General features: G+C 42.8%; 1 protein-coding gene across 1 annotated transcript in view; it reads left to right on the top strand.

Moving 5' to 3' along the window:
- LOC129710310 (protein HEG-like) overlaps nucleotides 1-24,639 on the top strand; it is an 80,258-nt gene that overhangs the window by 35,297 nt on the left and 20,322 nt on the right. The window contains exons 2-6 of the mRNA XM_055657215.1: nucleotides 6,923-7,963; nucleotides 12,631-12,744; nucleotides 17,112-17,221; nucleotides 18,901-18,959; nucleotides 21,885-22,027. Coding sequence (XP_055513190.1) covers nucleotides 6,923-7,963; nucleotides 12,631-12,744; nucleotides 17,112-17,221; nucleotides 18,901-18,959; nucleotides 21,885-22,027 — 1,467 coding nt within the window. The remainder of the gene's footprint in view (nucleotides 1-6,922; nucleotides 7,964-12,630; nucleotides 12,745-17,111; nucleotides 17,222-18,900; nucleotides 18,960-21,884; nucleotides 22,028-24,639) is intronic.

Here is a 24,639-nt window from a genome sequence, read left to right on the forward strand (position 1 = left end):
AAGCCATTTGGCTTATTAGGTCTATGTCAACTCGTATTAGAGACCAGGTCAGTCTCATTTCCCCATGATTCAGCAAAGTAATTTCCATCCAGTGCCATTTCAATGTCCTCATGAAAGCTCCCACCATTCTTTAGAAGCAGCGAGTTCCACATCCCGGAGTGCCTTTAATTTCAATGCCTCTTCCATTGTTGGTGATCACTGGAACTAGTAATTGTCCTCCTGGTAGGTCCTTTCTCTGATACATCTCTCCTGATGGATGCCTGTGCATGACATCTTTTTATGTGGGGAGACTGCTGCACCGACAGCTACCACACGGTCTTTGATTGAGACAGATCTGGCTCCAACAGCATGAACTCCGCCACAGTTGGAAGTCTCTCCCTGCTGCAGGCGCCTTCCACGCCGAACATGCAGACGATTTAAACTAATCTCCTCTGCCTGCAAGTGGTTTATTTCCCTTCATCGCTGCATATCCTTTGCCTACCAAAAAGACTATAAAACGTCACTATCGTATTTACCTCCACTCCTAATAATGCATTCCAGGCACCCTCCACATTGTGTAAAAAAAAAAAAAAAAACCTTAAGTCTATGTTCTAAAGTCTGTGATGTGTTTAAGATTAGCCAAAGGTTAACTTTTTAAAACTTTTTTTTAACAAAATGGGGGTGGCGCACCGGTAGAGTAGCTGCCTACAGTGCCAGTGGCCCAGGTTCGATCCTGACTACGGGTGCTTGACTGTACAGCGTTTTTACATTCTCCCTGTGACCTGTGTGGGTTTTCTCCAAGATCTTTGGCTTCTTTCCACACTCCAAAGACTTGTAGCGTTGTAGATAAATTGGCTTGCTATAAATGTTAAAATCGTCCCTAGTGTTTGTAGGATAGTCTTAATGTGCAAGGATTGCTGGTCGGTGCATACTCGGTGGGCCGAAAGGCCTGTTTCTACACTATCTCTAAACTAAACTAAACCAAACTTAATTGAAAAATAATGTTGAATCTGTCTACAGACATGCTCTACAAATTGCTATTTAGAGGGTTTTTTTAGGAGACGGGCTGGTTTAAAATTTAAATCCTTAAGCTGTTTAATTACCCTGCGGTCAAAGTCTAATATTTACATATGGATAGAGTATTTGGTCTTCAAACAGGTGTTGAATGCTTCAGTGATTCTGCAGGCTGTCTGCTTTCTTCCCTTCCTTGCCCCATTGTAATTCAACATGAATGGGCATCACTTGGATGTTGGGTGTCTGACGCTTTGAAGGGTAACATGTACACCGTTGCTTCTTCTCCCTGTGACCATGTGGGTTTTTTCGGGTAGCCCCGGTTTCCTATATCACAAAGACATACAAGTAAGTCTGAAGAAGGGCCTCGACCCGAAACGTCACCTATTTCCTTCGCTCCATAGATGCTGCCTCACCCGCTGAGTTTCTCCAGCATTTTTGTCTACTTTCAATTTTTCCAGCATCTGCAATTCTTTCTTAAACAAGTTAATTGGTCTCTATAAATTGCCCCTTGTGCGCAGGTGAGTGGCAGAATCTGATAACAATATGTAGAGAATAGAATTGGAAAGGATGAGTTTAAATAGGTGATCGATGGTCAGTGTGGACTCAGTGGGTCAAAGGGCCTGTTTCCATGCTGTGTTTCTCCCTCTATAGAACCCTACTGCAGATTTCTCCCCCCCCTCACCTAATGGTATTTGCCTCATTGGTAATATCATCATCTTTGGACTATTAGTTTCCAAATACATCAGTTTTATATTTAACATAATTATTCCAATCAAACAATACAATCTTCATGATCTGGAACACTGTGATTCTGATAGAGTAATGGCATTATTCAATGTCCCTTTCCTACAGGGTGTCTACAGTTCCCTTTTGTAATGCTGTTTGTGCAAACAAATAATAAGCCAGTTAACATGGACGCACTGTGGTGCAGCCGTTAGAGCTGCTGTCCCACCATGCCAAAGACCAGAGTTCAATAATGACCTTGGATGCTGTCTGTGTGGAGTTTGCACGTTCTCCTTCCTTGGGTTTCCTCTGGGTGCTCCCATTTCCTCCCACATCCCAAAGACTTGTGGGGTTGCTGGATCACTGGCCTCTATAAATTTCCCCTAGTGTGTAGAGAATAGATGGGAAAGTGGGATAACTGAACTAGTGTGAATGGGTGATCGATGGTCTGCGTAGACTCGGTGGGCAGAAGGGCCTGTTTTCGTGCCATAACTTTCAATCAATCAATGCGACATCCCTTTTCTGAAGGCAGTAACTCTCAACTAAACTGCAAGGTCTGGTACAATAAGGTATCAAAGACTCATTCAATTCTTCAAGCAACACAAATATACTACACTGAATTTTTTTTTTTTTGGATAAATTATATTTAAGTTTTTTTACATTTCAGTTATTGGTCACACTTGAATCACTTCAAAAGTACCATTCTGCGTATGCTGGAACTATGCAATAAAACACACCTTTTAAAATGCTCGGCAGGTCAAGTAACAGCTCTGGCGAGAAAAGCTGAGATTTAACAATACAGGTTGAATAACTTTTGACATGAAAGACGAAGGTACTGTCTGACCTTAGTTTAAGCAGAAAACAAAGTGCTGGAGGAACTTGGTGGGTCATGCAGCATCTGTGGAGGGAATGGACAGATGACATTTCAGGCCAGGACTCCACTTCAAACTTTCCAGACCAGAAATTTCCTCTGGCACCCTCTGTCACTGCGGGGGAACAAGCATCCAAGGTCAATGAGCGATACAGCTTGGAAGCCGGCCCTTCGGCCTGAATCTGTACTGACCACCAATCCCCCCCCCCATTACACTTCCCCTCTATGAATCCCATTTTGATTCTTCTTGCATTCTTATATTTATCAATCTAACACTGGGGATGCTGGCTTTGGTCAAATGCCCACAACTTGCTCATTAGAGTGACAATTCCTAGCACGTAAACGGGGGGGGGGGGGGGGGAAATACTAAAATTTTGTTTTGTTTCACATGTTGAGTATTTTTTGTTTCAGTGTGTCTCTTCTGTTGGAGGTTGAGGGACTATAAGGCAGTGAGGCAGATAAGACGTGTTCTTTATGGCAATGCTGATGGCTTTAAAAGGGCTCTGAGCGTGACTGCAACGTAGGTTTATTGTGTGGCTTGAACCTCTCCGACCCCACTTCCTCCAGCCCTTCATCCTATTGCCCCCCCCACCCTCTCTGAGGGTCGGGTCTCCGCATCGTTGCCAGAGGTCTACCTGCTGCTAAGCCTGGCAGTGCCCTCGGCAAACACCTGGCAGGGCAGCTCACTCCACTCTCTGCCCGCTCGGGTGTGGCCGGCTGTGTCCAGCTCAAATCAGCCCAGTGCTTTGCGTCCCGTTTACACAATGCAAATCTTGGCTGGTTTAACATTTTTAAACTCCTGTAAACTTTGTTGATCTGAAGTTATTTCTGCAAAGGGTAGCAGTGACAGAATTTTGGATGTTAAAAGCCCTTTCTGCTTCTTGAGTCTTTCTAGACCCTCTTTGAAGAGGTTTACCAGATTGTTGCCTAGTTTGGAGGGAATTAACTACAAGGAGAGATTGGACAAACTTGGATTATTTTCTCCGGAGAGTCTGGGTCTGAGAGGAGACCTGGTAGATGAGTATAAACTTGAGAGGTGTGGATAGGGTAGGCAATTCGAACCTTTTGTCAAAGGTGGAACTGTTAATGAATAAAGAAGTGTTTTGGTCCGAAGTGTTGCCTATTTCCTTCGCTCTATAGATGCTGCTGCACCCGCTGAGTTTCTCCAGCACTTTTGTCTACCAATGAATAAAGGGGATAGTTTTAAGTTGAGAGGGGCAAAGTTTAAAAAAGATGTGCCAGGCACATTTTTTTTAGAGTAATGGGTGCCTGGAATAAAAAGACAGATACAACAGTGGTATTTAAGAGGCTTACCGGTATGCTCATAGATATGCAGGGAATGGAGGCGATACGATTCATTCAGAGGCAGAGGCGATTAGTTTAACCTGGCATTATGTTTGGCACAGGGCCAGTTACTCTGCTGTATTCTATGTTCTATGTAAGGGTGGTCTAATTAAGATATTTAAGACTGGGAGAAATTGACATGCGGGTAGTACTTGATCAGTCTAAAGTATAAGAACTAGAGACATGGCTGCAGAGTTTTAGATAGGCACATGGGCAAGCAGGGAATGGAGGATATGAATCAAATGGAGGCAACTCCATATTAGTTAACTCGGCATCATGTTTGGCATAGATATTGTGGGCCGAAGGGCCTGTTCCTGTGCTGTACTGTTCTATGCTTATGTGGAAAGAAATGCCTGGCATTACTGTAAGCTGTTTATGTGAACATGCACAACAATTCGAGGGAGCCCCAATCCATTTACATCAGCCTTTTCATTACAAAACGAGAGGAATGTGTTTCAGTGGAATAATGCTTAAAATGCTGTTGTGGCCTTTGAACTAGCATTTTGATAATCTACACTAAACAGTGAAGCCAAGCGACTGACATCCACATAGTTAGAGACTTGTTAGCAATGCAACGCTCTAGCTCTGTGTTATTTTCTAGTCGTGACGTAGTTCTTTCTTGCTGCACAACATGGCTCTGGTGCCGATCAGTGAGTTGGGAAAGGAACGAGGAAGATCCTGATGTCAGGATTTTTTTTTGCTTAGGAGGGGGGAGGTTGCTAAATGAATTCCTCTGGCTGGTATGCTGGATACCATTTGTGAAAAATTTCAGGAATGCCGGATAATCCCTCCGTGTATCTGAGATGTTATGTTGAGTTCTCCAGCTAGTTAAAGGGACATGCTTCAAGCAGTGCACCTTCCACCTTATCAGTGTCCCTGAGTTCAGGGAAGAGAGATGTTAAATGTCAACCCTCTTGTGCTGGCACTGTCATTATAGTTTCTCCAACAAGTTAAAGAGGAATGTTAAACAGACTTTTATTTAAAAACTTTTTTTTAATTTTTTTTAAACGGACATTCTTGTACAAAAGAAACTAATTGTGGGTTTGAGGAAGCTGAGTTGCTGAAGTTGTTCTCTCTGCAAATGAGGTCATTGTAACGATGTAATGATATGGGTGTAATTAATATTATAAATGTAATGGGAGAAGGGAACTGCTTTGCTTCACTTGGTTGTGTTTCCTTTACAGATTTGTACATTAGTTTAGAAATGCAGCATTGAAACGGGTGCTTCAGCCCATCCAGTCCATGCCGATCATCACACTAGTCTGTCATCTCTCTTTCTCATCCACTCCCGACACACTTGGGGCGATTTACAGTGGTCAATCTATAACAAATATACTTATTATTCAATGATTTTTCTACATTAGTAATATTATTTCATTTGTATAATTTTCAACACCCTTCAAAGTCATGACTTTTAGAAAAAAAAAGCCTTGCTCTAAGATCATCCTGGATTTGATCATTGTTATAATTATGGTGTTTTCTCTATTTTTTCCACTTCTCCCTCCAGCATTTTTTTGTATATAAAAGTAGCCCTTATGTGATGGAAAGCGATTTAACCTTGTTATTCTTTCATCGTCCTAAGCATTGATGATAATCACAACCTGTATATTGTGGACGGCTTGATTGTAAACATGTATAGTCTTTTTGTTGACTTGATAGCATGCAACACAGTTTTTTCACTGCACCTCAGTGCACGTGACAATATTAAACTAAACTAAATAATCCAAAGTGTGCAACTTGATCAGAACAGTATATACGGAACTAATTGTCCAGCACAGTTTAAGCTTGAATTCCACCTCAAAATGACCAACGGGTGAGTCTTGTAAAATGACTTTAAGCTTGGGAACAAAATCAGCCGACCTATTCCAAATGCATTATTGTTGGGCTTAAAATCATCGCCTCAAGAGGGTCAGAAAACAGTTCCGATTGCCCACACAAGACATGAAGACACTGTAGTTATAGGTTATTGAGACAGCAGAACTATGTTTGAAAGGAATATTATCATTAGCAAAACAAAGTGCTGGAGTAGCTGTGGGAGAATGGATAAGCGATGTTTCATGTTGGGACCATTCCTCAGACCTCTGAAGCAAACCTTCACCTGCTAATTCCCTCCATGGATGCTGCCTGACCTGCTGAGTTACTCCAGCAGATTGTGTTTGTTCAAGGTTCCAGCATCTGTGGTTATTTGTATTCCTAAATATCATCATCAATTGCTTTTTGGCATTTCAAATAGAGATAATTAGTGGCATTAAAGTATTTTTATGATAGAGGATGGGAAGATACAGAGGAGAGATTGGGGGCAGTTTTGGCTTCGTTACTGTGCAGTGATCATGGCCTTATTAGTAGGTAGACAAAAATGCTGGAGAAACTCAGCGGGTGAGGCAGCATCTATGGAGCGAAGGAATAGGTGACGTTTCAAGACCCTTCTTCAGACTGATGGAGGGAGGGTAGGGAGGGGGAGGGGGGGGAGGGTAGAGGGGGAGGTAGGGAGGGGGGCAAGGGTAGGGAGGGGGGGAGAAGAAGAAAGGAAGAGGTGGAGAAAGTGGGCTGAGGGAGAGCTGGGAAGGGGAGGGGAAGGAGGGAGAAAGCAAGGACTACGTGAAATTGGAGAAGTCAATGGTCATAATGTTCATGGCCTTATCAGTGATCCAGCCTCCTCAATGGCTGGATTTACCTCTCCAAACCTCAACATGCTGCTTACTTTCCTCCTTAAATGCTTCTGAAATCTTAACACATTGAAGTTTTTGAGCACCAGCTTAATATCTCATAATTAGAGACCTTCGACCGAACTCATCCATGCCGATCAAGATACCCCATCTAAGCTTGTCTCATTTGCCCACACTTGGCTCGTATCTCTCAACCGTTCCTATCTACGTACCTGTCCAAATGTATTTTAAATATTGTTAGCAGTGCCAAAGTTCCTTGGAAGCTCTTTGGGTGTTTGTTTTACTATATTAAAAGCACTAAATTAAATAGTTTTTTTTGTTTCAGACCCCACAGGAACATTCACTGAGACCTCTTCAAGTACATTATCTACAGCAGGTACGACCTGGTCATCATCAAACTCCACTTCGCCGGTGGCACCAACCTCCATGGCGACTGAACAAGCAAGTGCTTCGAGTTCAGCCATTGGTAACACAACTTTGGTTGTCAGCTCGAGTACGGCAGCTGTTAATGCACCCTTGCCCTCCAGCACGAGTGTGGCAAGTGGTAACGCCAACACCACCGCGGTCCCTGGCGCTTCGGCAAATGGTAACACCACCCAGGCCCCGGCAACTGGCAACACAACCATGTTCCTAAGTTCAAGTATGGCAACTGGCAACACAACCATGTTCCCAGGTTCAAGTGCGGCAAATATTACCACTGGCATGGTGCCAGGTTCTGGTATGGCAACTGTTAACACAACCATGTTCTCAAGTTCAAGTATGGCAAATGTTAACACGAGCATGGTTACAGGTGCCAATATGGCAACTGTTAATACAACCATGTTCCCAAGTTCAAGTTCGGTAAATGTCAACACCACCTTGATCTCTGGTGCTACCACTACTGGAGCTTTATTATCCAATACAAGTTCCACAACTGTTTCTATCGCCAATGAAACATCTACTTCAGCCCAGAACAATATGAGCACCGATGGAACGATGGCCACTGGTTTGAATTCGTCGTTTGTGTCTATGAGCTCCCAGGTCAACCAAACGGGCACAGTAACAAGTGCTCCAACAACTTTGGCTGTAACCCCGTCTACAATTGCGACTGAGAACGTCACCCAAACTTCAACATTTGACCCCACAGCCATCGCTACCCTACCTAGTAATGCATCAACCAACTCGACGAGTGCAAGTACAGCTACAAATACAACAGTACCAACTACAGTTTCAAAAAATGAGACCTCTATCACAATTACTCCTAACACCACACTAACAAGCACACCAGTACCAACGATGCTAGTCAACACCACAGCCCTCACTACAAACGTTCCCAATTCCAATATGACCACACATTCTCCGAAGACTTCAGCAATGCAGCCTGCAGGTAGGATGCTTCTGTTCAATTTTGACCAATTGGCTGTGAAACTGGTTGATTTTTTTAAAATGAATATTAGTTAACACGATGTTTAATCATGTAGTTGTGAAGTTTACTTTAGAGATACAGAATGGAAACAGATTAAGTTGTTGGATTAATAAACCAGAGGCCTGAACTAATGGAGGCCCGAGTTCAAATCCCACCATGGCACCTGTGGTATTTAAAGCCAAATAAAATTGGGAATATGGAGAAACGGAACTGGCCTTAATAAAGATCAAAACTGCTGGAATTGTTATTAAAAATCCATCCATTCCTTGTCTATGTTACATGTGACTCCAGACATACCACAAGTAGGGGTTTGCTATATGCCCTCTGATATAGACTGGTAAGGCACCACCATCTAGAGGACAGTTTTTGAGAGCCAATGAATTTTGGCCTTGCCAGTGAAGCCCAAGTCCCCCAAAATAAATGCTGATTAAATTTCCTTTCAGTCCCCTTAGTTCCAAAGAAAACAAACCAAGCTAAATTTTTCTTGGAAGAAAAATTCTCCATCCCTAGTAATATCCTCATGAATCTTCTCTGCACCTTCTCTTGTGATGACCAGAACTATGTTCAGTACAATGCCAATGTTCCAATTCACAATGTACACTGTTGCAGCCTCCCAGGCCTTGTATCTATTGGAGTGGCCAACAAAAGCAAGTACACCCTCTGAGCTATGCTCTTTTGGGAATTGTGGACATTCACTCCAAATTTGCTAGTGTTTTCCATCTCCCTACCATTTTAACCCGCACCTTGCTAAACCTTCCAAAAAGCTTGAGCTTCGAATAGCATTTAAGAACAGCAAAGTTTGGGGCTGTGCGTCCAGCAAATAAATTTAGGTGAGAAAAACTGAAATACCTCTGTGGGTTTAGTGGATTATTAATGTAACTTTGAGAGCACCAACACCTGGCAAAGCTATTTGTTTATCATCCCATGACCTTCGGGCTTGTCTGCTGTAAAGATCTTGTTTACAATACACCGAGTGGAAAATTACATAGTGCAGTCTTTACTGATAACTGTTGTGATTCATCAACATTTTGCCCGATAAAACCTACACGTAGGACCTTTTGGAATGAAGGTGCCATTTTTTTCACATCTATACTGATGGAAATCGATCAGTCTTATCATCATTCCTGTTGACCCATCTCTAATTTGCTCCATTTATCCTTCACCTGAATAATGGAATATGGAATAAGAATAAAGGGGAGGCCATTTAAAACTGAGATGAGAAAAAAAAATTCAATTGTGAATTTGTGGAATTCTCTGCCACAAAAGGCAGTAGAGGCCATTGGATGAATTTAAAAGAGTTAGATAGAGCTCTAGGGGCTAGTGGAATCAAGCAATATTGGGAGAAGGCAGGCACGGGTTACTGATTGTGGATGATCAGCCATGATCACAATGAATGGCAGTGCAAGCTCAAAGGGCCAAATGGCGGCCTCCTGCACCTATCTCTATGTTTCGAAGGAACCCAAATAATGTTGGCACAAGAAGACACCAAGTGCTAGAATAACGCAGCAGGCAGCATCTCAAGATAACATGGATGGGTGACATTTTGGGTGGGGGACCCTTCTTCAGACTCAAATAAAGTTCCTCAGCCTTATTGTCTGTAATTGAATTGGGTTGTTCAGAGTACTGGTGTCATATTTGATCCAGTGACAGCTACTAATGGTCTATTTCTCCCATCACTAAGATCTCTTTCCACAAGCATCCCTTGCCTCACTTGTGCATTATTGATTGAAAGCGTGGACACAGGCCCTTCGGCCCACCCTCCTTGCCAACCATCGATCACTATTTCACACTAGTTCCATTTTAGCATCCACTCCCTACACTCTAAGGGCACGTCTATGGGGTTTGGGAGGAAACCAGAGCACCCGGAGGAAATCCATGTGGTTGCAAGGAGGATGTGTAAAGTCCACACAGACAGGGGCTCTAGGTCTGCATTGAACCTGGAACTCTGGTGCTGTGAAGCAGCAGTTCTACCAGCTGTGCTGCCCTCTACCTCCTACCCCCTACCATTACCTGAATATTCTAACATAGAATCCAACTATTTTGTGTTGAAGTAGTCTTAATTGGGGAGGAGATCAGCCTAGAATAAAAGAATGCTTTAAAAAAAAAAAAGTTTTAAACTTCAAGGCTTTTCCAACATAGATTCTTGGATTTTAACGCAATGCTTGCCAGTAATCTGCCTCCTGCAATGCCCAAGATCTTCTGCCCAAGTTCCAACTCGTTCTCACAGTTCTCTTTGCTCCACTTGCGAACCTACACTGGCACATGGCTGCTCACTTCTTACCATCCTATAACCCTCAATTATCACCTTTACTTTTTTAAACTACCCTCGCTCATCTCAGACCCTACACTGCATTGCCCATGTTTCAACAATCAAGGACTCTAAGTCTGGAATTCCCTTTTCAACTCTCTGCTTTTTATTAACCACCACCTTCTTTGTGGCTTTTTATAACCTATCTCCTTGATTCATTGTTTATTCAGCGGGTGCAGCAGCATCTATGGAGCGAAGGAAATGGGCAACGTTTCGGGAAAGGAAAGAGTTTCGGCCCGAAACGTTGCCTATTTCCTTCACCCCATAGATGCTGCTGCACCCGTTGAGTTTCTCCAGTACTTTTGTCTAGTTTCAATTTTCCAGCATCTGCAGTTCCTTCTTAAACAATTAATTGTTTATTCATTCAGCCCACTTGGCTTGGCATCAATTATTATTTGGCGAGTCTCCTTTAAGACATATTAAAGGCAATAGAATACTGAAGGTATCTGCACTGGCAATAATAGTAATGAGACTCCAGCATGACTTAAGTCTGATGTAAATGAGTAAGCGGCAAGTGCTCGTTTAATTGGGAGCTAGTGTAGTTAAAATGTTATACATAGAGCAGAACAGTACAGCACAGGAACAAATTCTTCAGTCCTTAAAGTCCTGGCTGAACATGTTGCCAAGTTAAACTAATCTCCTCTGCTTGCACATGATCCTTGTCCTATTCCCTTCGAATTCATGTGCCTAGCTAAATGCCTCTTAAATTCCACTATCATATCTGTCTCCATCACTACCTCTGGCAGCTGTTCCAGGCATCCGTCACTCTCTGTGCAAAACTAACTGCATCGCAGATCTCCCTTAAACTTTGCCCCTCACCTTAAACCTGTGGTCTCAAGTGTCTGACATTTCCACCCGGGGAGAGAGGTCCTGACGATCGACCCTCTCTATGCCTCTAATAATTTTGTATTCTTCTATTGGGTCTCCCCTCGATCTCGATGCTCCAAAGGAAACACAGTCTGTCCAACTTCTAACTAATACCCTTTAATCCTTGCAGCATTCTGGTAAACCTTTCTGCACCATCTCTAAAGCCACCACATCCTGCAATGAAGCAACCATTAACTTTTAATCTTTGGAATGTGCTACCAATATTAACCATGATTGAAAGAGACATTAATGATTGTGCTTTTTTGTAAATTGATCTTCCTTGGGGCCCAGTGGAAAATTGAGGATTTTCCTTTTGCCAGTGGTGGTTACTGTTGTGAAATTTCTTGTTGTATAAATAGGCATTTGATTTATTTACAGAAGTGATAACGTCACTTTTCCACATTGTTTTGTGCTATTGAATAATTTATATTTCCATTGGATAGACAGTAACCACCAACAATAACTTCTGCTTGTTTGTAGCTTTTCTTTCCAGTTACATACCGAACAAGCAGTTCATCAGGCAGACTGTTGCTGCAAAATATTATACAAAGTAGACCTTTTGTTTGTAGCCAGAGCTGGCCTTGGACATGGTTAAAAGCTTCATGCAGACTCGTAATAAAAATGCATTGATATGTTGCATGAGACTCGTCCACCTCCTGTTTGTGCAGTCTACATTGATTGACCCGAGCAGGAGTAAAAGTTTATCCTTTTGCATTCGCCAGAGTTTAGTTTTGAGATACAGTGCGGACACAGGCCCTTCAGCCCACTGAGTCCACACCGTCCAGCAAGCCACACACACACACACACACACACACACACACACACACACACACACACACACACACACACACACACACACACACACACACACACACACCACACACACACACACCCCAATTTACATTTACACCAAGCCAAATAACCTACAAATCAGTACGTCTTTGAAGTGTGGGAGAAAACCGAAGATTTGGGAGTAAACCCATGCAGGTCACAGGGAGAATGTCCAAACTCCATATAGACAGCACCCGTAGCCATGATCGAACCCGGGTCTCTGGCGCTGTAAGGCAGTAGCTCTCCCGCTTAATCGCCGTGTTGTCCCGAGGTTATTACTTTTTTTAAATTACTTTTTAATGTTTTAGACCATGGCAAAGTTACAATGACCTAATTCCTGCAACCTTGATCAAGGATTATTGGGCACATTTGTCATCCATGTTACATGACAACAGTGCAGCTGACAATACCTTGTTTGGTACACTGGCAAATCCACAAAAGATTATGAACTGCTTTATAATTCCATCCAATAAATCCTGCACCACAAGGATGTAAACTGTTACTTTTCTAATCCAAAGCTCTTGATTGTTTGTGTTCAGTGAATTTCAAACATTCTGTGACTTTGTCCTTGCATAATTTACACTGCGAGTTAGACATTAATATTCTATTATTGTTCCCCCAGTTCAATGCCTTAATGCGATTTGTCCATTCGGCAGTAAATGTGTGAATCTTTTTGCATCGTACATCTGTCGCTGTCTTCCTGGACAATATGTGCAAGATGGTAACTGCGTAACAGGTAATAAACAAATGTTTGCTCTATATCTATAATAATACAAGCACGATGTCGTGATGTATATTGTGGCATTGCATGGGAAGCAATTCTGTGGCATCAATTCCGAATGGTGTATTACAATTGTGAGGAAAGTTGTTGGGATATGATGCAAGTAAACTAGAAGTCCTTAATATGGGGAAAAAAATACTGTATTGGAGAAACTCAACCAGTCAGGCAACATCTCTGGAGAACATAGATAGGTGTTGTATTGGTCCTGATCTGAAACATCACCTATCTGTTTCCAGACATGTGCTGACCAGCTGAGTTATTCCAGCAACTTTTCCTTTTTTGTAAACCAACATCTGCGGGTCCATGTGTCTCCAGCCTCTTATATTAAATAGCTGAAGATTTCACCTTACAATATGTTGCAATAATTTTGTAGAATTGCTTTCAAGAATTGTTTGATAATTGGCTCCTGTGCCCATGCCTTGTATCATAATGCATTTAAAAAAAAAAAAGAAGCCACCGCCTTGGACCTTCACATGATCAAGTATTGCCCTGTAAGATTGTTCAATTGCTGTTGCTGACTGAAACTGTTGCGTGTTCCCACACATTCTGACCGCAGCCTGTCTTGCAATGGTATCACACACATCATGTCTCTGTCCTGTGGGGAACTGGAGGGTTTCCAGCACTGATCTTTCCCTGCCTCTTGGCCAAGTGCCAAGATAAAGTATTAAATAAAGGAAAACAGGTTTCACAATGTCCTACTTGGCAATCAATTTTGCAGCGCACTGCTCGGCAAGAACCTAGCCTGACATCATCTTCAGACCTGTAGACAGGTACGCACTTGTTGTGCCTTGGCAAGTTGTATCAGAGGCTGAGCACTGGCTCTCGGACTCATCCTCATATCTCCCTCTGGACCATGACCCCATCACCAAAACTCTGGCCATTATCCCCCTGACTATGACTGACCTCGTGCAGGTCACGGGGAGAACGTCCAAACTCCGTATAGACAGCACCCATAGTCGGTATCGAACCCGGTTCTCTGGGCACTGTAAGGTAGTAGCTCCACTGCTAAATCACTGTGTCGCCCCGAGATTATTACTTTTTTAATGTTTTAAACCATGGCAAATTTACAATGATCTAATTCCTGCAACCTTGATCAAAGATTATTGGGCACATTTGTCATCCATGTTACATGACAACAGTGCAGCTGACAATACCTTGTTTGGAACATGGGCAAATCCACAAAAGATTATGAACTATTTTATAATTCCATCCAATAAATCCTGCGTCACAAGGATGTAAACTGTTACTTTTCTAATCCAAAGCTCTTGATTATTTGTGTTCATTAAATTTCGAACATTCTGTGACTGTGTCCTTGCATAATTTACACTCCGAGTTAGACATTAATATTCTACTATTATTCCCCCAGTTCAATGCCTTAATGTGCCTCAACACTTGCCAGGCCTTGTCCCGGTCTCACCTCTCTTTTTCCAGTTTTCAGAACCTGACTTGTAATGTCCCAGTCCTGCACAGTCCACTTCCACCTCCTGCACAAGATGCATAAGCAGGACGGTACAAGCAGACCCATTGCTTCTGCCTATCTATGTGTCCTGTAGAACTTGTTTCTTCCTAAGTTTAATCCATCCCCACTTCCCTGGTCCGATCCCTATCAATTTGCATCTGCGATATTTCGGATACTCTCTTTAGCTTTGACTTCCCTGGTCTCAACTAGCTCATCTTTATCATGGACTTCCAACCACTATAACAATCTTCCTCCTCTATCTGGAACAGAGGCCTGACCATGTCCTCTCCATTAGCACACTCAGTCAAGTGGCTGAACCTGTCATCTTACTCAGCCAACTCCACTCAGTCTATCCAAATCCAAGGTGTGCCAAGGGCCTGCCTTTTTGTTGAATATATGTGGAACAGTTTTTGCTTTGTCCAACTTGGGGACCCTCGTTCAATTCCCTGTTTCTTTCTTGCTTGTGTATGAGTCTATTTCCTGCAATCCTACCAAACTTCATTGCTTTTGTGGCTATTTTCTACCTTTTCTCACATTCGGCTGTAACCCCTCCCTTCCTGGATCTCTCTCTGTCCATCTGTGGAGATAATATGACCACAAGCATTCATTACATGCCTGTATGTTCCCGTGGCATTCCTGACTATACTTCCTTTCCACCCTGCCTCCTCTAATGACTCTATTTCATTCTCCTAGTATTTTTCTCTGTGTGGTACTTGCTCCAAAGAAGTATTTCCACTGAAATATCTTCATTTCTGAACTGTGGTTTTCTGTCTACCACCCACCACCTTGACCTCTCCCCTCCTCTGTACGCTCATCTCCATCCGAGAGACCCATATTTCCCCGTTTCCCACCCCATCCTTTCCACCCATGTACCTCCCTGTAACTTTACATTTCACTCTTCTCTCCACATCTGACACCCTTTTCATATCTAGCCTTTGTCACTCCACACATCCCCAAATCACTCCTTTGTCTCTCCCCCCCCACCCCCACCCATCTTAACCACCTGTATCCACCTATTACTTGCTAGGCTTTGTCCCAGTCCCACCTCTTTTCCAGTTTTCAATCGGAAGGAGAATCCCGACCAGAAATGTCATCTGCCCATTCCCGCCACTGGTGCTGCCTGACACGGCGTTCCTTCAACACCTGTTTTGTCCAATCTCAATCTAACCAGGCTGTGTTGTTATCCAGAGTCTCCTCCCCAGAGTAGGAGAATCGAGAACTAGAGGTCACAGGTTTAAGATGAGAGGAGAAATATTTTATAGGAACCTGGGGGGCGACTTGCTCACTGGTCTCTGGAATGAACTGCAAAGTAAGTGGTTGAGACGGGTACTATAACAACATTTAAAAGACATTTGCACATGTACATTGATGCAAAGGGTTTAGAGAGAGATATGCATCAAATGCATGTAAAAGGTGCTGTGGTAGAGTTGCTGCCTTACCGTGCCAGTGACCTGGGTTCGATCCTGACTATGGATGTTGCAAGATACCGAGGAGACCCTTGTGAAAGCTTCGTTCTTGCTTCCCCCCCCTTCCCAAAGTTGCAACAGGGACAGTCCCTCTAGTCCTCGCCTTTCACCCCATCAGATGTCGCATACAACACATAATCCTCCGGCATTTTCGCCACCTCCAACTGGATCCCACCATTCGCCACATCTTCCCACCTTCCGCAGAGACCGTTCCCTCCGCAACTCCTTGGTTCCCTCATTCCTTCCCACCCAAACCACCCCATCCCCAGGTACCTTCCCCTTCAACTGCAGGAGATGCAAAACCTGTCCCAATACCTCCTCCCTCGATTCTATCCAAGGATCCTGACAGTCTTTCCAGGTGAGGCAGTGGTTCACTTGCACCTCCTCCAACCTCATCTAGTGTATCTGCTGTTCCAGTTGTGGACTGCTATATATTGGCGAGCCCAGTCGCAGGCTCGGCGATCGTTTCGCAGGACACCTCCACGGAGTCTGCCTAAACCTACCTGATCTCCCGGTTACTAAGCACTTTAACTCCCCCTCCCATCCCCATACTGACCTTTTTGTCTTGGGTCTCCTCCACTGTCAGAGTGAGGGCCAACGTAAATTGGCGGAACAGCGCCTCGTATTTCGCTTGGGCAACGTACAGCCCAGTGCTATAAATATTAACTTGGTAATATGGTAATTGAGTTTCACTGTACCTTAATTGGTACATGTGATAATAAACCGACCTTGAAACCTTGAACTTCTCTAACTTCAAGTAACCCTTGCTTTCTCTCTCTCTCTCTCTCTTCATCCCTCTCCCATCCTGGTCTCCAGACCAGTCTGAATGTCCTCTTGATTACACTTTTATCTTTGTATGCTTTGTTGTCACTTTCCCCTAGCTATCGATGATCTATTCTACATTTTCCTTGATCCGCATCTCCTTTGATCTCGTTTTCACACCTTAACCTTTCATATCTCTGACTCCCTCTCCTCTGACTCTCAGTCTGAAGAAAGATCTCGAACTGAAATGTCACCCATTTCTTCTATCCCAAGATGCTGGCTGTCTTGATGAGTTACTCCAGCATTTTGTGTCCGGGCCTCCTCCCTTCCTTTCTGCAATCATAAACACCAGAGATAAAAATGCCCGAGTTGATTATTTGTTTTTGTTTTTGTGTTATAGGTATTTTTAACTATCGCCATCTTTTTGCACAAAATGCTCCGTGTGTGTGCGTGTGCGTGCGCGGAAAATGACAATAAGAGCAATTTTCTCAATTGACCTTTCCCTGCATGCGTCGAAACCTGCGCACAGGAACGCATCTGTTTGCCTCTGGTCTTCATCTCTTCTGGACTAAATCGTTCAACTCATTGCTCATTCCAATGGAATGGTCCAATTTATTTTCATCTATCTCTTCCAGTGAGAACCTTCCCTGGCGTCCTCCATTTATCAACCATGAATTTTCTTCCGGCCATGAATGAAATGAATTCAAGGACATTCTTCGAAACGGCATCCAAAATAGAGAAGGAGGTAAGTTACTCTGACTGAATACTCTGTTCTCTGATGTACTGTCGGTACTCTATCTCACGCATGTTTCACCCACTGTTCAGTTTAAAATTGGCCATTCTCCTGGATATTTAGTTGGGGATTGCTCTTCTCCATCCTGAGAGAGATTTTATTTTTGAGATTTAGGGTCAGGAAACGGGCCCTTCAGCTGAACAGGATGTCCCAACTAAACTATTCCCAGTTACCCACGTTTGCCCCATATCATTTTAAACCTTTCCAATCCACGTACATGTACAATTGTCTTTTAAATATTGCTATTGGACCCGTCTCACCTACTTGCTCTGGCAGCTCATTTTGTATACCGACCACCCTCAGAGTGGAAAAAGTGCCCCTTGGGTTCCTTTTAAATCTTTCCCTACTCCCCTCATGATTTTATACACCTCTATAAGATCACCCCTGCTGCACTTGTAGTTTATTCACAGTTAAGAAGATCTCCAAACGCATAAGCATGCATTGCAGTTTTACATGACGTAATAATGACTAGCTCACGAAGACTGGGAGATCCACTCATACAGAGCCTGGTGTTTATTTTGTCACTAAGTAAATTAGTGGTTGAGTGGATCTTTGATCTCTGTTTCCTTGACCCCTCCAACTCTGATTAAAAAGACTGAATGACTTTAAAACGTCCATAATTACAGACTAGATGAAGACATTGAAAACCAGGTAGATTACACCAGGTATATCAGGTGCTGCTGCGAGTCAGTCCTTGCTAGGCAAATTAACTTGCATGAAGAGAGATCCTGCTAGATATGCCAATGATCCTGCTCAACGATGCAAGAATTTAGAAATCAATGGCAGCATTCTTGACTTGACTGGATTGAATTGGCGAAGAGATCATACAACTGATGCTTAATCTTCAGGATTTTCATGTAAATCGAAAATCGAGTAGATTTTCCAAGCATGAAGGTATCTGCAAAAAGGTTGGCACAATTGAATTGTTCTGCACCACCCCATTGCAAAATCAAATATAGTTTCCAACCACACCTTGTTTTCTGCAAATCTGTTCTCCTTCTTTCCTTTTCTTCCCTACATTGCCACTCAGTTGAGGTGTAAATGAAGCATTGTAACACAAGCATCAGCTGAGAAGGGTCTCAACCCCAAAAGTCACCTGTTCCTTTTTTTCCAGAGATGGTGCCTGACCGCTGAGTTACTGCAGCATTTTGTGTCTATCTTAAGCATTGTAACAAAGATCTATTTTCTTTAAAACAAATACCAATGAAGACAGTTTTCATGAGTGGTGAAAATGCTATTGCAGAGCGTTTATCGTAGTTTAGTTTAAAGATGCAGTGTGGAAACATGTCCTTTGGCCCACCGAGTTCGTAACGACCAGTAATTCCCTGCACATTAGCACTATCCTACACACACTAGGGACAATTTTACATTTATACTAAGCCAATTAACCGACAAACATGCACGTCTTTGGCGTGTGGGAGGAAACCGAAGATCTCAGAGAAAACCAACGTGGTCTCGGGGAGAATGTACAAAGTCTGTACAGACAACACCCGGAGTCGTGATCGAAACTGTGTCTCTGACGCTATAAGACAGCAATTCTACTTCTGCGCCACCGTGCCGCCCCAAAACAGAGATGAAAGAGCTGTGCTATTTCCTGAACCTTTTTTTTCCTTTCTTTCTACTTTGATTAGTTGAAAAGATTCTTCAAAAATGACCATTCCTACTACAGATCTATTGTTTGGAAGCTTGAGTAAGTATGCAATATTTATGTTAAACTGCAGCAAATATTGTTCCTATAATAATTAAACAATCTTTACTCGTGATTATTAAACCAAAGCCTCAAAATACTGGGTTACTCTGAACTTGTACTCAACCGCAAAGCATGGGGCAGGGATGATGCAATGATCCTGATGTCCCAGTCATTCCACATGAACAATTTGACATGTTTGTGTAAAATCAGATGTCTTATCCAGTTATATTGTAGTCAACATTTACATTTGCATCTGTTTGCCGAGCTTTATTCTTGTTTGAACATAAGTCTACGCCTTTAACGCCCAGCCTGCAGGCTGCCTAGTTAGACTCAGTCCGCAGTGAGTCAGTGCTCGATAAGTACCGAGAGGATTCTAGCCATAGAGTTTGCTTCATATCAGTGGAAGAATCGAACACTTGACATTATGTGCTGTGGGCAATCACATGTGCATGAACATTGACCAACTGCAGATCACTCTATGTTGCATGGGTTTTTTGGAGATCTAGGTTTTTAATGGCAGTACCTTTCCTCCACGCTTCAAATCTTGCATGCTAACACAATAGAATAAACTTGTTACCAACAAGTCTCCTGTACATGGCTGAGGCACCCACTCCTTGTTTGGTCAAATAGTTTTTTGTGTTTCTAGAGGATTTTTATTTTCAGGTTGAGAATCTTGACAACATTTTTCCCCAACCAGAATGGAGGTAATTTAAGTTGTAAGTGAGGATGGTTGACTTTTTTTAAGGGCCGGTTATGTTGAGGTCGTATGTCCCCTGGTGCCTACATCATTCTGGAGATTTGTACTTCAAAAATAAAAGTTATTCCTCATGAAGTGTATATATACAAAACAAAAACCATGCAAAATCTCTTAGTGTCCATACATTCAATAGTTTCATACTCGCTAGTGTTAGCACCTGTCTTTGCACAAGACATCCTTGTCATTCATGTGGTCACCTGCAGTGATAGCCCTTCAATTGTTTGAAGGGTGTCGCCACTGGACTCGAAGCAGCAGTGGAAGAACCCTAGGCTGTGGTCCACCCTCACAGAGCCTTGGCGTTGGCTGCACAGGGCTTTGCTGCGTCCTTCAGCACGTACACGTGCAGCCTGGAATAGACCAGTCAGTAACATTCCCTGCTGGTCATCTCGCTGTGCTGGGAGACCAATGGGTTTTGGGCAGTCCCAAGAGAGTCTTTCACTGAACCAATGGTCTTCCAGCAGCATGCCCAGCCTTACTTGGAGAAGGTGCTGTCACTTCTGCTGTAACTTGTATTTCCTCGGCTCTTTGTTTTCGGAGTAAATTGACATTATTCGATGTTCAATAAATGATGCTTTGCACCTAGCAACATGACCTGTCCAGCCTCCCTTTCCACCCTAGCAGATGACGCTGTTATCAGTTGTCACTCTTGTTGTGTAAACTGAACAGCAATGTTTGTTCCCAGTGAGTTTTTGTCTTTTTTTTTATATAATTGTGGGATAAACTTAACATCTCAGTCAGAGCTTAAGATGGGAACGGATCCAATGAAGTTCATTCCTAAAATAAAATTGGAGGTGTTTTTCATAAGTTGACTGAAATGTGTGGACTCGCAGAACAAGTGACATTCAAGATTGTTAATGGCTTGTTATGCAGACAATGTTAAACCAGACCCAGTAGTATTACTTATAATCTGGAGCTGACATCTGCCATCTAAAAGTGAAGGGAATTTGGGCAGACTAGAATCATGTGCAACAGTGCGGAGGCAGGCCAGAGAGACATCACTGTGCTAAATTCAAACCACACGTTCATCCAAATAAATATAATGGTGCGTGGGACGGGAGGAAGGAGGGGGAGAAACTGATAATAAATACAAATGCAAGGCAAAATAAATACAAACGTGTGCTTGTCAGTTAACCCAGTCAATAATAAACTGTGGGGAGGGGGTGGGATTGGGGGGTTTTTGGGGGGGAGAATACTTCAGATAAATATACATCTGCCAGCCAAACAGGCTGATTTGAATTTGGAAAACTGCTGTACTCTCTAAGTGGCTGGTTGAAAATCTGTCACAGTGGTGCAGCTGGTATAGTTGCTGCCTCACAGCACCAGAGGCACCAATCCTGACCTCTGGTGCAGTCTGCGTGGAGTTTGCACGTTCTCCCTGTGCCTGCGTGGGTTTCCTCCGGGTGTTCCGGTTTCCTCCCACATACCAGAGGCGTGCGGGTTTGAAGGTTAATTGGCCCTCTGTAAATTACCCCAGGTGTGTAGGGAGTGGATGCGAAAGTGGGATAATAGAACTAGTGTGACCAGGTGATCGATGGTCAGTGTGGATTCAGTGGGCAGAAAATCCTGTTTCCTTGCTGTATCTCTAAACCTAAACTAAACTCTCTAAACTAAACAGATTTAATAAAAGGAAAAATGCTTGAAAAATGAAGAAGCAAGTTCATTTTCAAATACTCAATGCCTTTTCATGTTTCCTGCACTTCTCATGTGTAGAAATTCCAGTAAACAAAAATCTAAATTATTTGCTTTCCTAAATCCATTAGGAAGGTGTAATTAAGTGTTGGATAAAAAATTGCATATGGATGGTTAAGTTCATCTCTCTTCTTACCCTCTCTTCTCTACCACTCACATGTTTCCCAATTCTCTATAAACAGCAGATCCAAACCCCAATGCATTCTGACAGTGGAAGTCTAAGATGCCCTCCAGGGTCACAGTGATGTCACCTTGAATTAAGATTAACATCAGTCTGAGATTAGAATCGGAATGTGTGGAGATACTGATGTAAAATAAAACAATGTAAAATCTCTGAACTACCAATTGCGGACTTGAATTAGTTGACAAGTGGAATCTTTGACCTGCAGAAAATACAAGTAGCTTGTTGTCGAAGTACATGAGCCATGGTTTATTTTCACACATACTTTAATTTGCTTTTTGCTTCTTTCTCTTTTCAGAAAAGGGAGTGTTAAGGCCTTTGTTGACAACATCTTTTCATCTTCTTCCAATGCAACAGAAGCATCTGTCATCCAAAATATCAAAGCTGGCATCAGAAACTGTTCAAACTGCTCACTGGTAACGACATCCGACAGTTACGTTCGTAAGTTGAAAGTCTTGTGGTTCAATATATTTGGGCTAAAATGTGGTTACTAAATTTTTCAATGCCATTGAAAGCAGTGGTGTGGATCACTTTAATGCCTTTATTTGAAAGTCCCGTTGAAACCTTCAGCTATGAGATTCAAGAAATGGTGTTGCTGGATTTCCTTTTATAATTCCACGTGTCAGTTTTAAGGAGATAAACACTATCTTTAAAAAGAAATGGACTCTAGCAGTTCCTCTCCTACTGACGTGAGGCTGATGGGTAGTTCCCTGTGCTTTCTCTCCTTCCTTAAATAGTGGAGGTAGTTGCTACCCACAGATGAAAAGGTAATCTGCGACTATGTGGTATTTTAGAATAGATACACTAGTTATCTTCTTCCCCCCCCCCCCCTTTCAAAACCTTGAAATATCGGCCATATCATGTGGTTTTATTAATTTTCCATCCAATTATTTTCCAAATTAATTTATTTCAGCTATTTTTGTAGTTATGTAGTTCTCTGATCTTACAAACATACAAGATATTTAATATCTCACCCATTTACTTACCACTCAATATAACTTCTTCTGCCTTAATCTATGAGGGACCCACTTCAACTTTTCATATTTTGCTTTCAGCATATCTTTAGATGTTTTGTTTTTTGTTTGCTTTTCTGTTTCTTGCTCAGTTTCCACTCCAGCCCCAAGGGATTGTCCTTGTCGCTGGCACCAGATGGGCTTTCTCCCCTCTGCTCTGCCAAGTACCTCTACTTTTTTTTTTCAGCTTTCTCGCTCCTATTGGGGCAGCACACTGGTGCAGCTGGTGGAGCTACTGCCTCAAAACCAGACACCTGGGTTTGATCCTGACCTCGGATGATGTCTGTGTGGAGTTTATAATTTCTCCCTGTGACCATGTGAAATTTTCTGGGTACTCCAGTTTCCTCCCACATCCCAAAGATGCGTGGGTTTAACAAGTTGAATTGGCTACTGTTAAAGAAACATTGCCCCTAATGTGTAGGAAGTAGATGCAAAAGTGGGATAAGACAAAATGGCTGATCGATGGTTGGTGTGGACTCGATAAGCTGAAGGGCTGGTTTCATTGGCGTATCTTTAAACTAAACCATTAGTCGGAAGGAGAAGTTTCCTCGCCAGAAATGGCTCTGCCCATTCCCTGCCAAATGCTGCCTGATTCGCTGAGTTCCTCCAGCACTTTATTTTGCACAAGACAAGACAAGACAAGAAAAGCAATCCTGCCATTGTTACTAGCATTCATTACTGCAATGAACACTATCTATACACCTAGAAAATTGTTACTACATTAGTTTTCATGTCCTTCATCTTGGATAGCACCACTACGCCACAGTACTGGAGCCTATTCTTCTTCTCTTTGGTGTCTCTGCTCTGATCCAATCTTGGTGCTGACATTTTATACAAAAGCAAGACGGTGTCCTTCTGTATTGCCTTCTGTAGCCCAGACTGTAAAGAGACCTTGTAATATGGTTCTATGTAGGACGGAACTGCAGATGCTGGCTTATACCAAAGATAGACACAAAATGCTGGAGTAACTCAGCAAGACAGGCAGCATCTCTGGATAGAAGGAATGGGTGATGTTTCAGGTCAAGACCCTTCTTCAGATTGGTTAACCATGTATGAGCCTGAGATGCATGTGTCATGGGTTCCATTGGGTTTTTTTTTGGAGGGGGGGGGGCATCCTGTGAACTAATTTAAATTTGAGTGCATCAAATAATATAGTTTATTATTTCATATTTGCCATTTTCATCAACTTGAAATTAACCCTGAAAATCACCACTGCACTTCATCCATAAACAAAATGATGGCTAGTAAAATTATATATAGACAATAGGTGCAGGAGTAGGCCATTCGGCCCTTCGAGCCAGCACCACCATTCAATGTGATCTTGGCTGATCATCCCCAATCAATACTCCGTTCCTGCCTTCTCCCCATATCCCCTGACTCCGCTATTTTTAAGAGCCCTATCTAGCTCTCTCTTGAAAGCATCCAGAGAACCCGCCTCCACCGCCCTCTGAGGCAGAGAATTCCACAGACTCGCCCTCTCTGTGAGAAAAAATGTTTCCTCATCTTCGTTCTAAATGGCTTACTCCTTATTCTTAAACTGAGGCCCCTAGTTCTGGACTCTCCCAACATCGGGAACATATTTCCTGCCTCTAGCGTGTCCAAACCCTTAACAATCTTATATGTTTCAAAGAGATTCCCTCTCATCCTAAACACCAGAGTTTACATAGAAACATAGAAACATAGAAATTAGGTGCAGGAGTAGGCCATTCGGCCCTTCGAGCCTGGACCGCCATTTAATATGATCATGGCTGATCATCCAACTCAGTATCCCGTACCTGCCTTCTCTCCATACCCTCTGATCCCCTTGGCCACAAGGGCCACATCTACCTCCCTCTTAAATATAGCCAATGAACTGGCCTCACTACCCTCTGTGGCAGAGAGTTTCCAGAGATTCACCACTCTCTGTGTGAAAAATAGTTCTTCTCATCTCGGTTTAAAGGATTTCCCCCTTATCCTTAAGCTTTCTTTCACTGCCCTTGTCCTGGACTTTAAAAAAAAAACATCGGGAACATATCTTCCTGCATCTAGCCTGTCCAACCC

The sequence above is a fragment of the Leucoraja erinacea genome, chromosome 27 (genome assembly GCF_028641065.1).
Source record: "Leucoraja erinacea ecotype New England chromosome 27, Leri_hhj_1, whole genome shotgun sequence".
Classification (NCBI taxonomy): Eukaryota; Metazoa; Chordata; class Chondrichthyes; order Rajiformes; family Rajidae; genus Leucoraja; species Leucoraja erinaceus.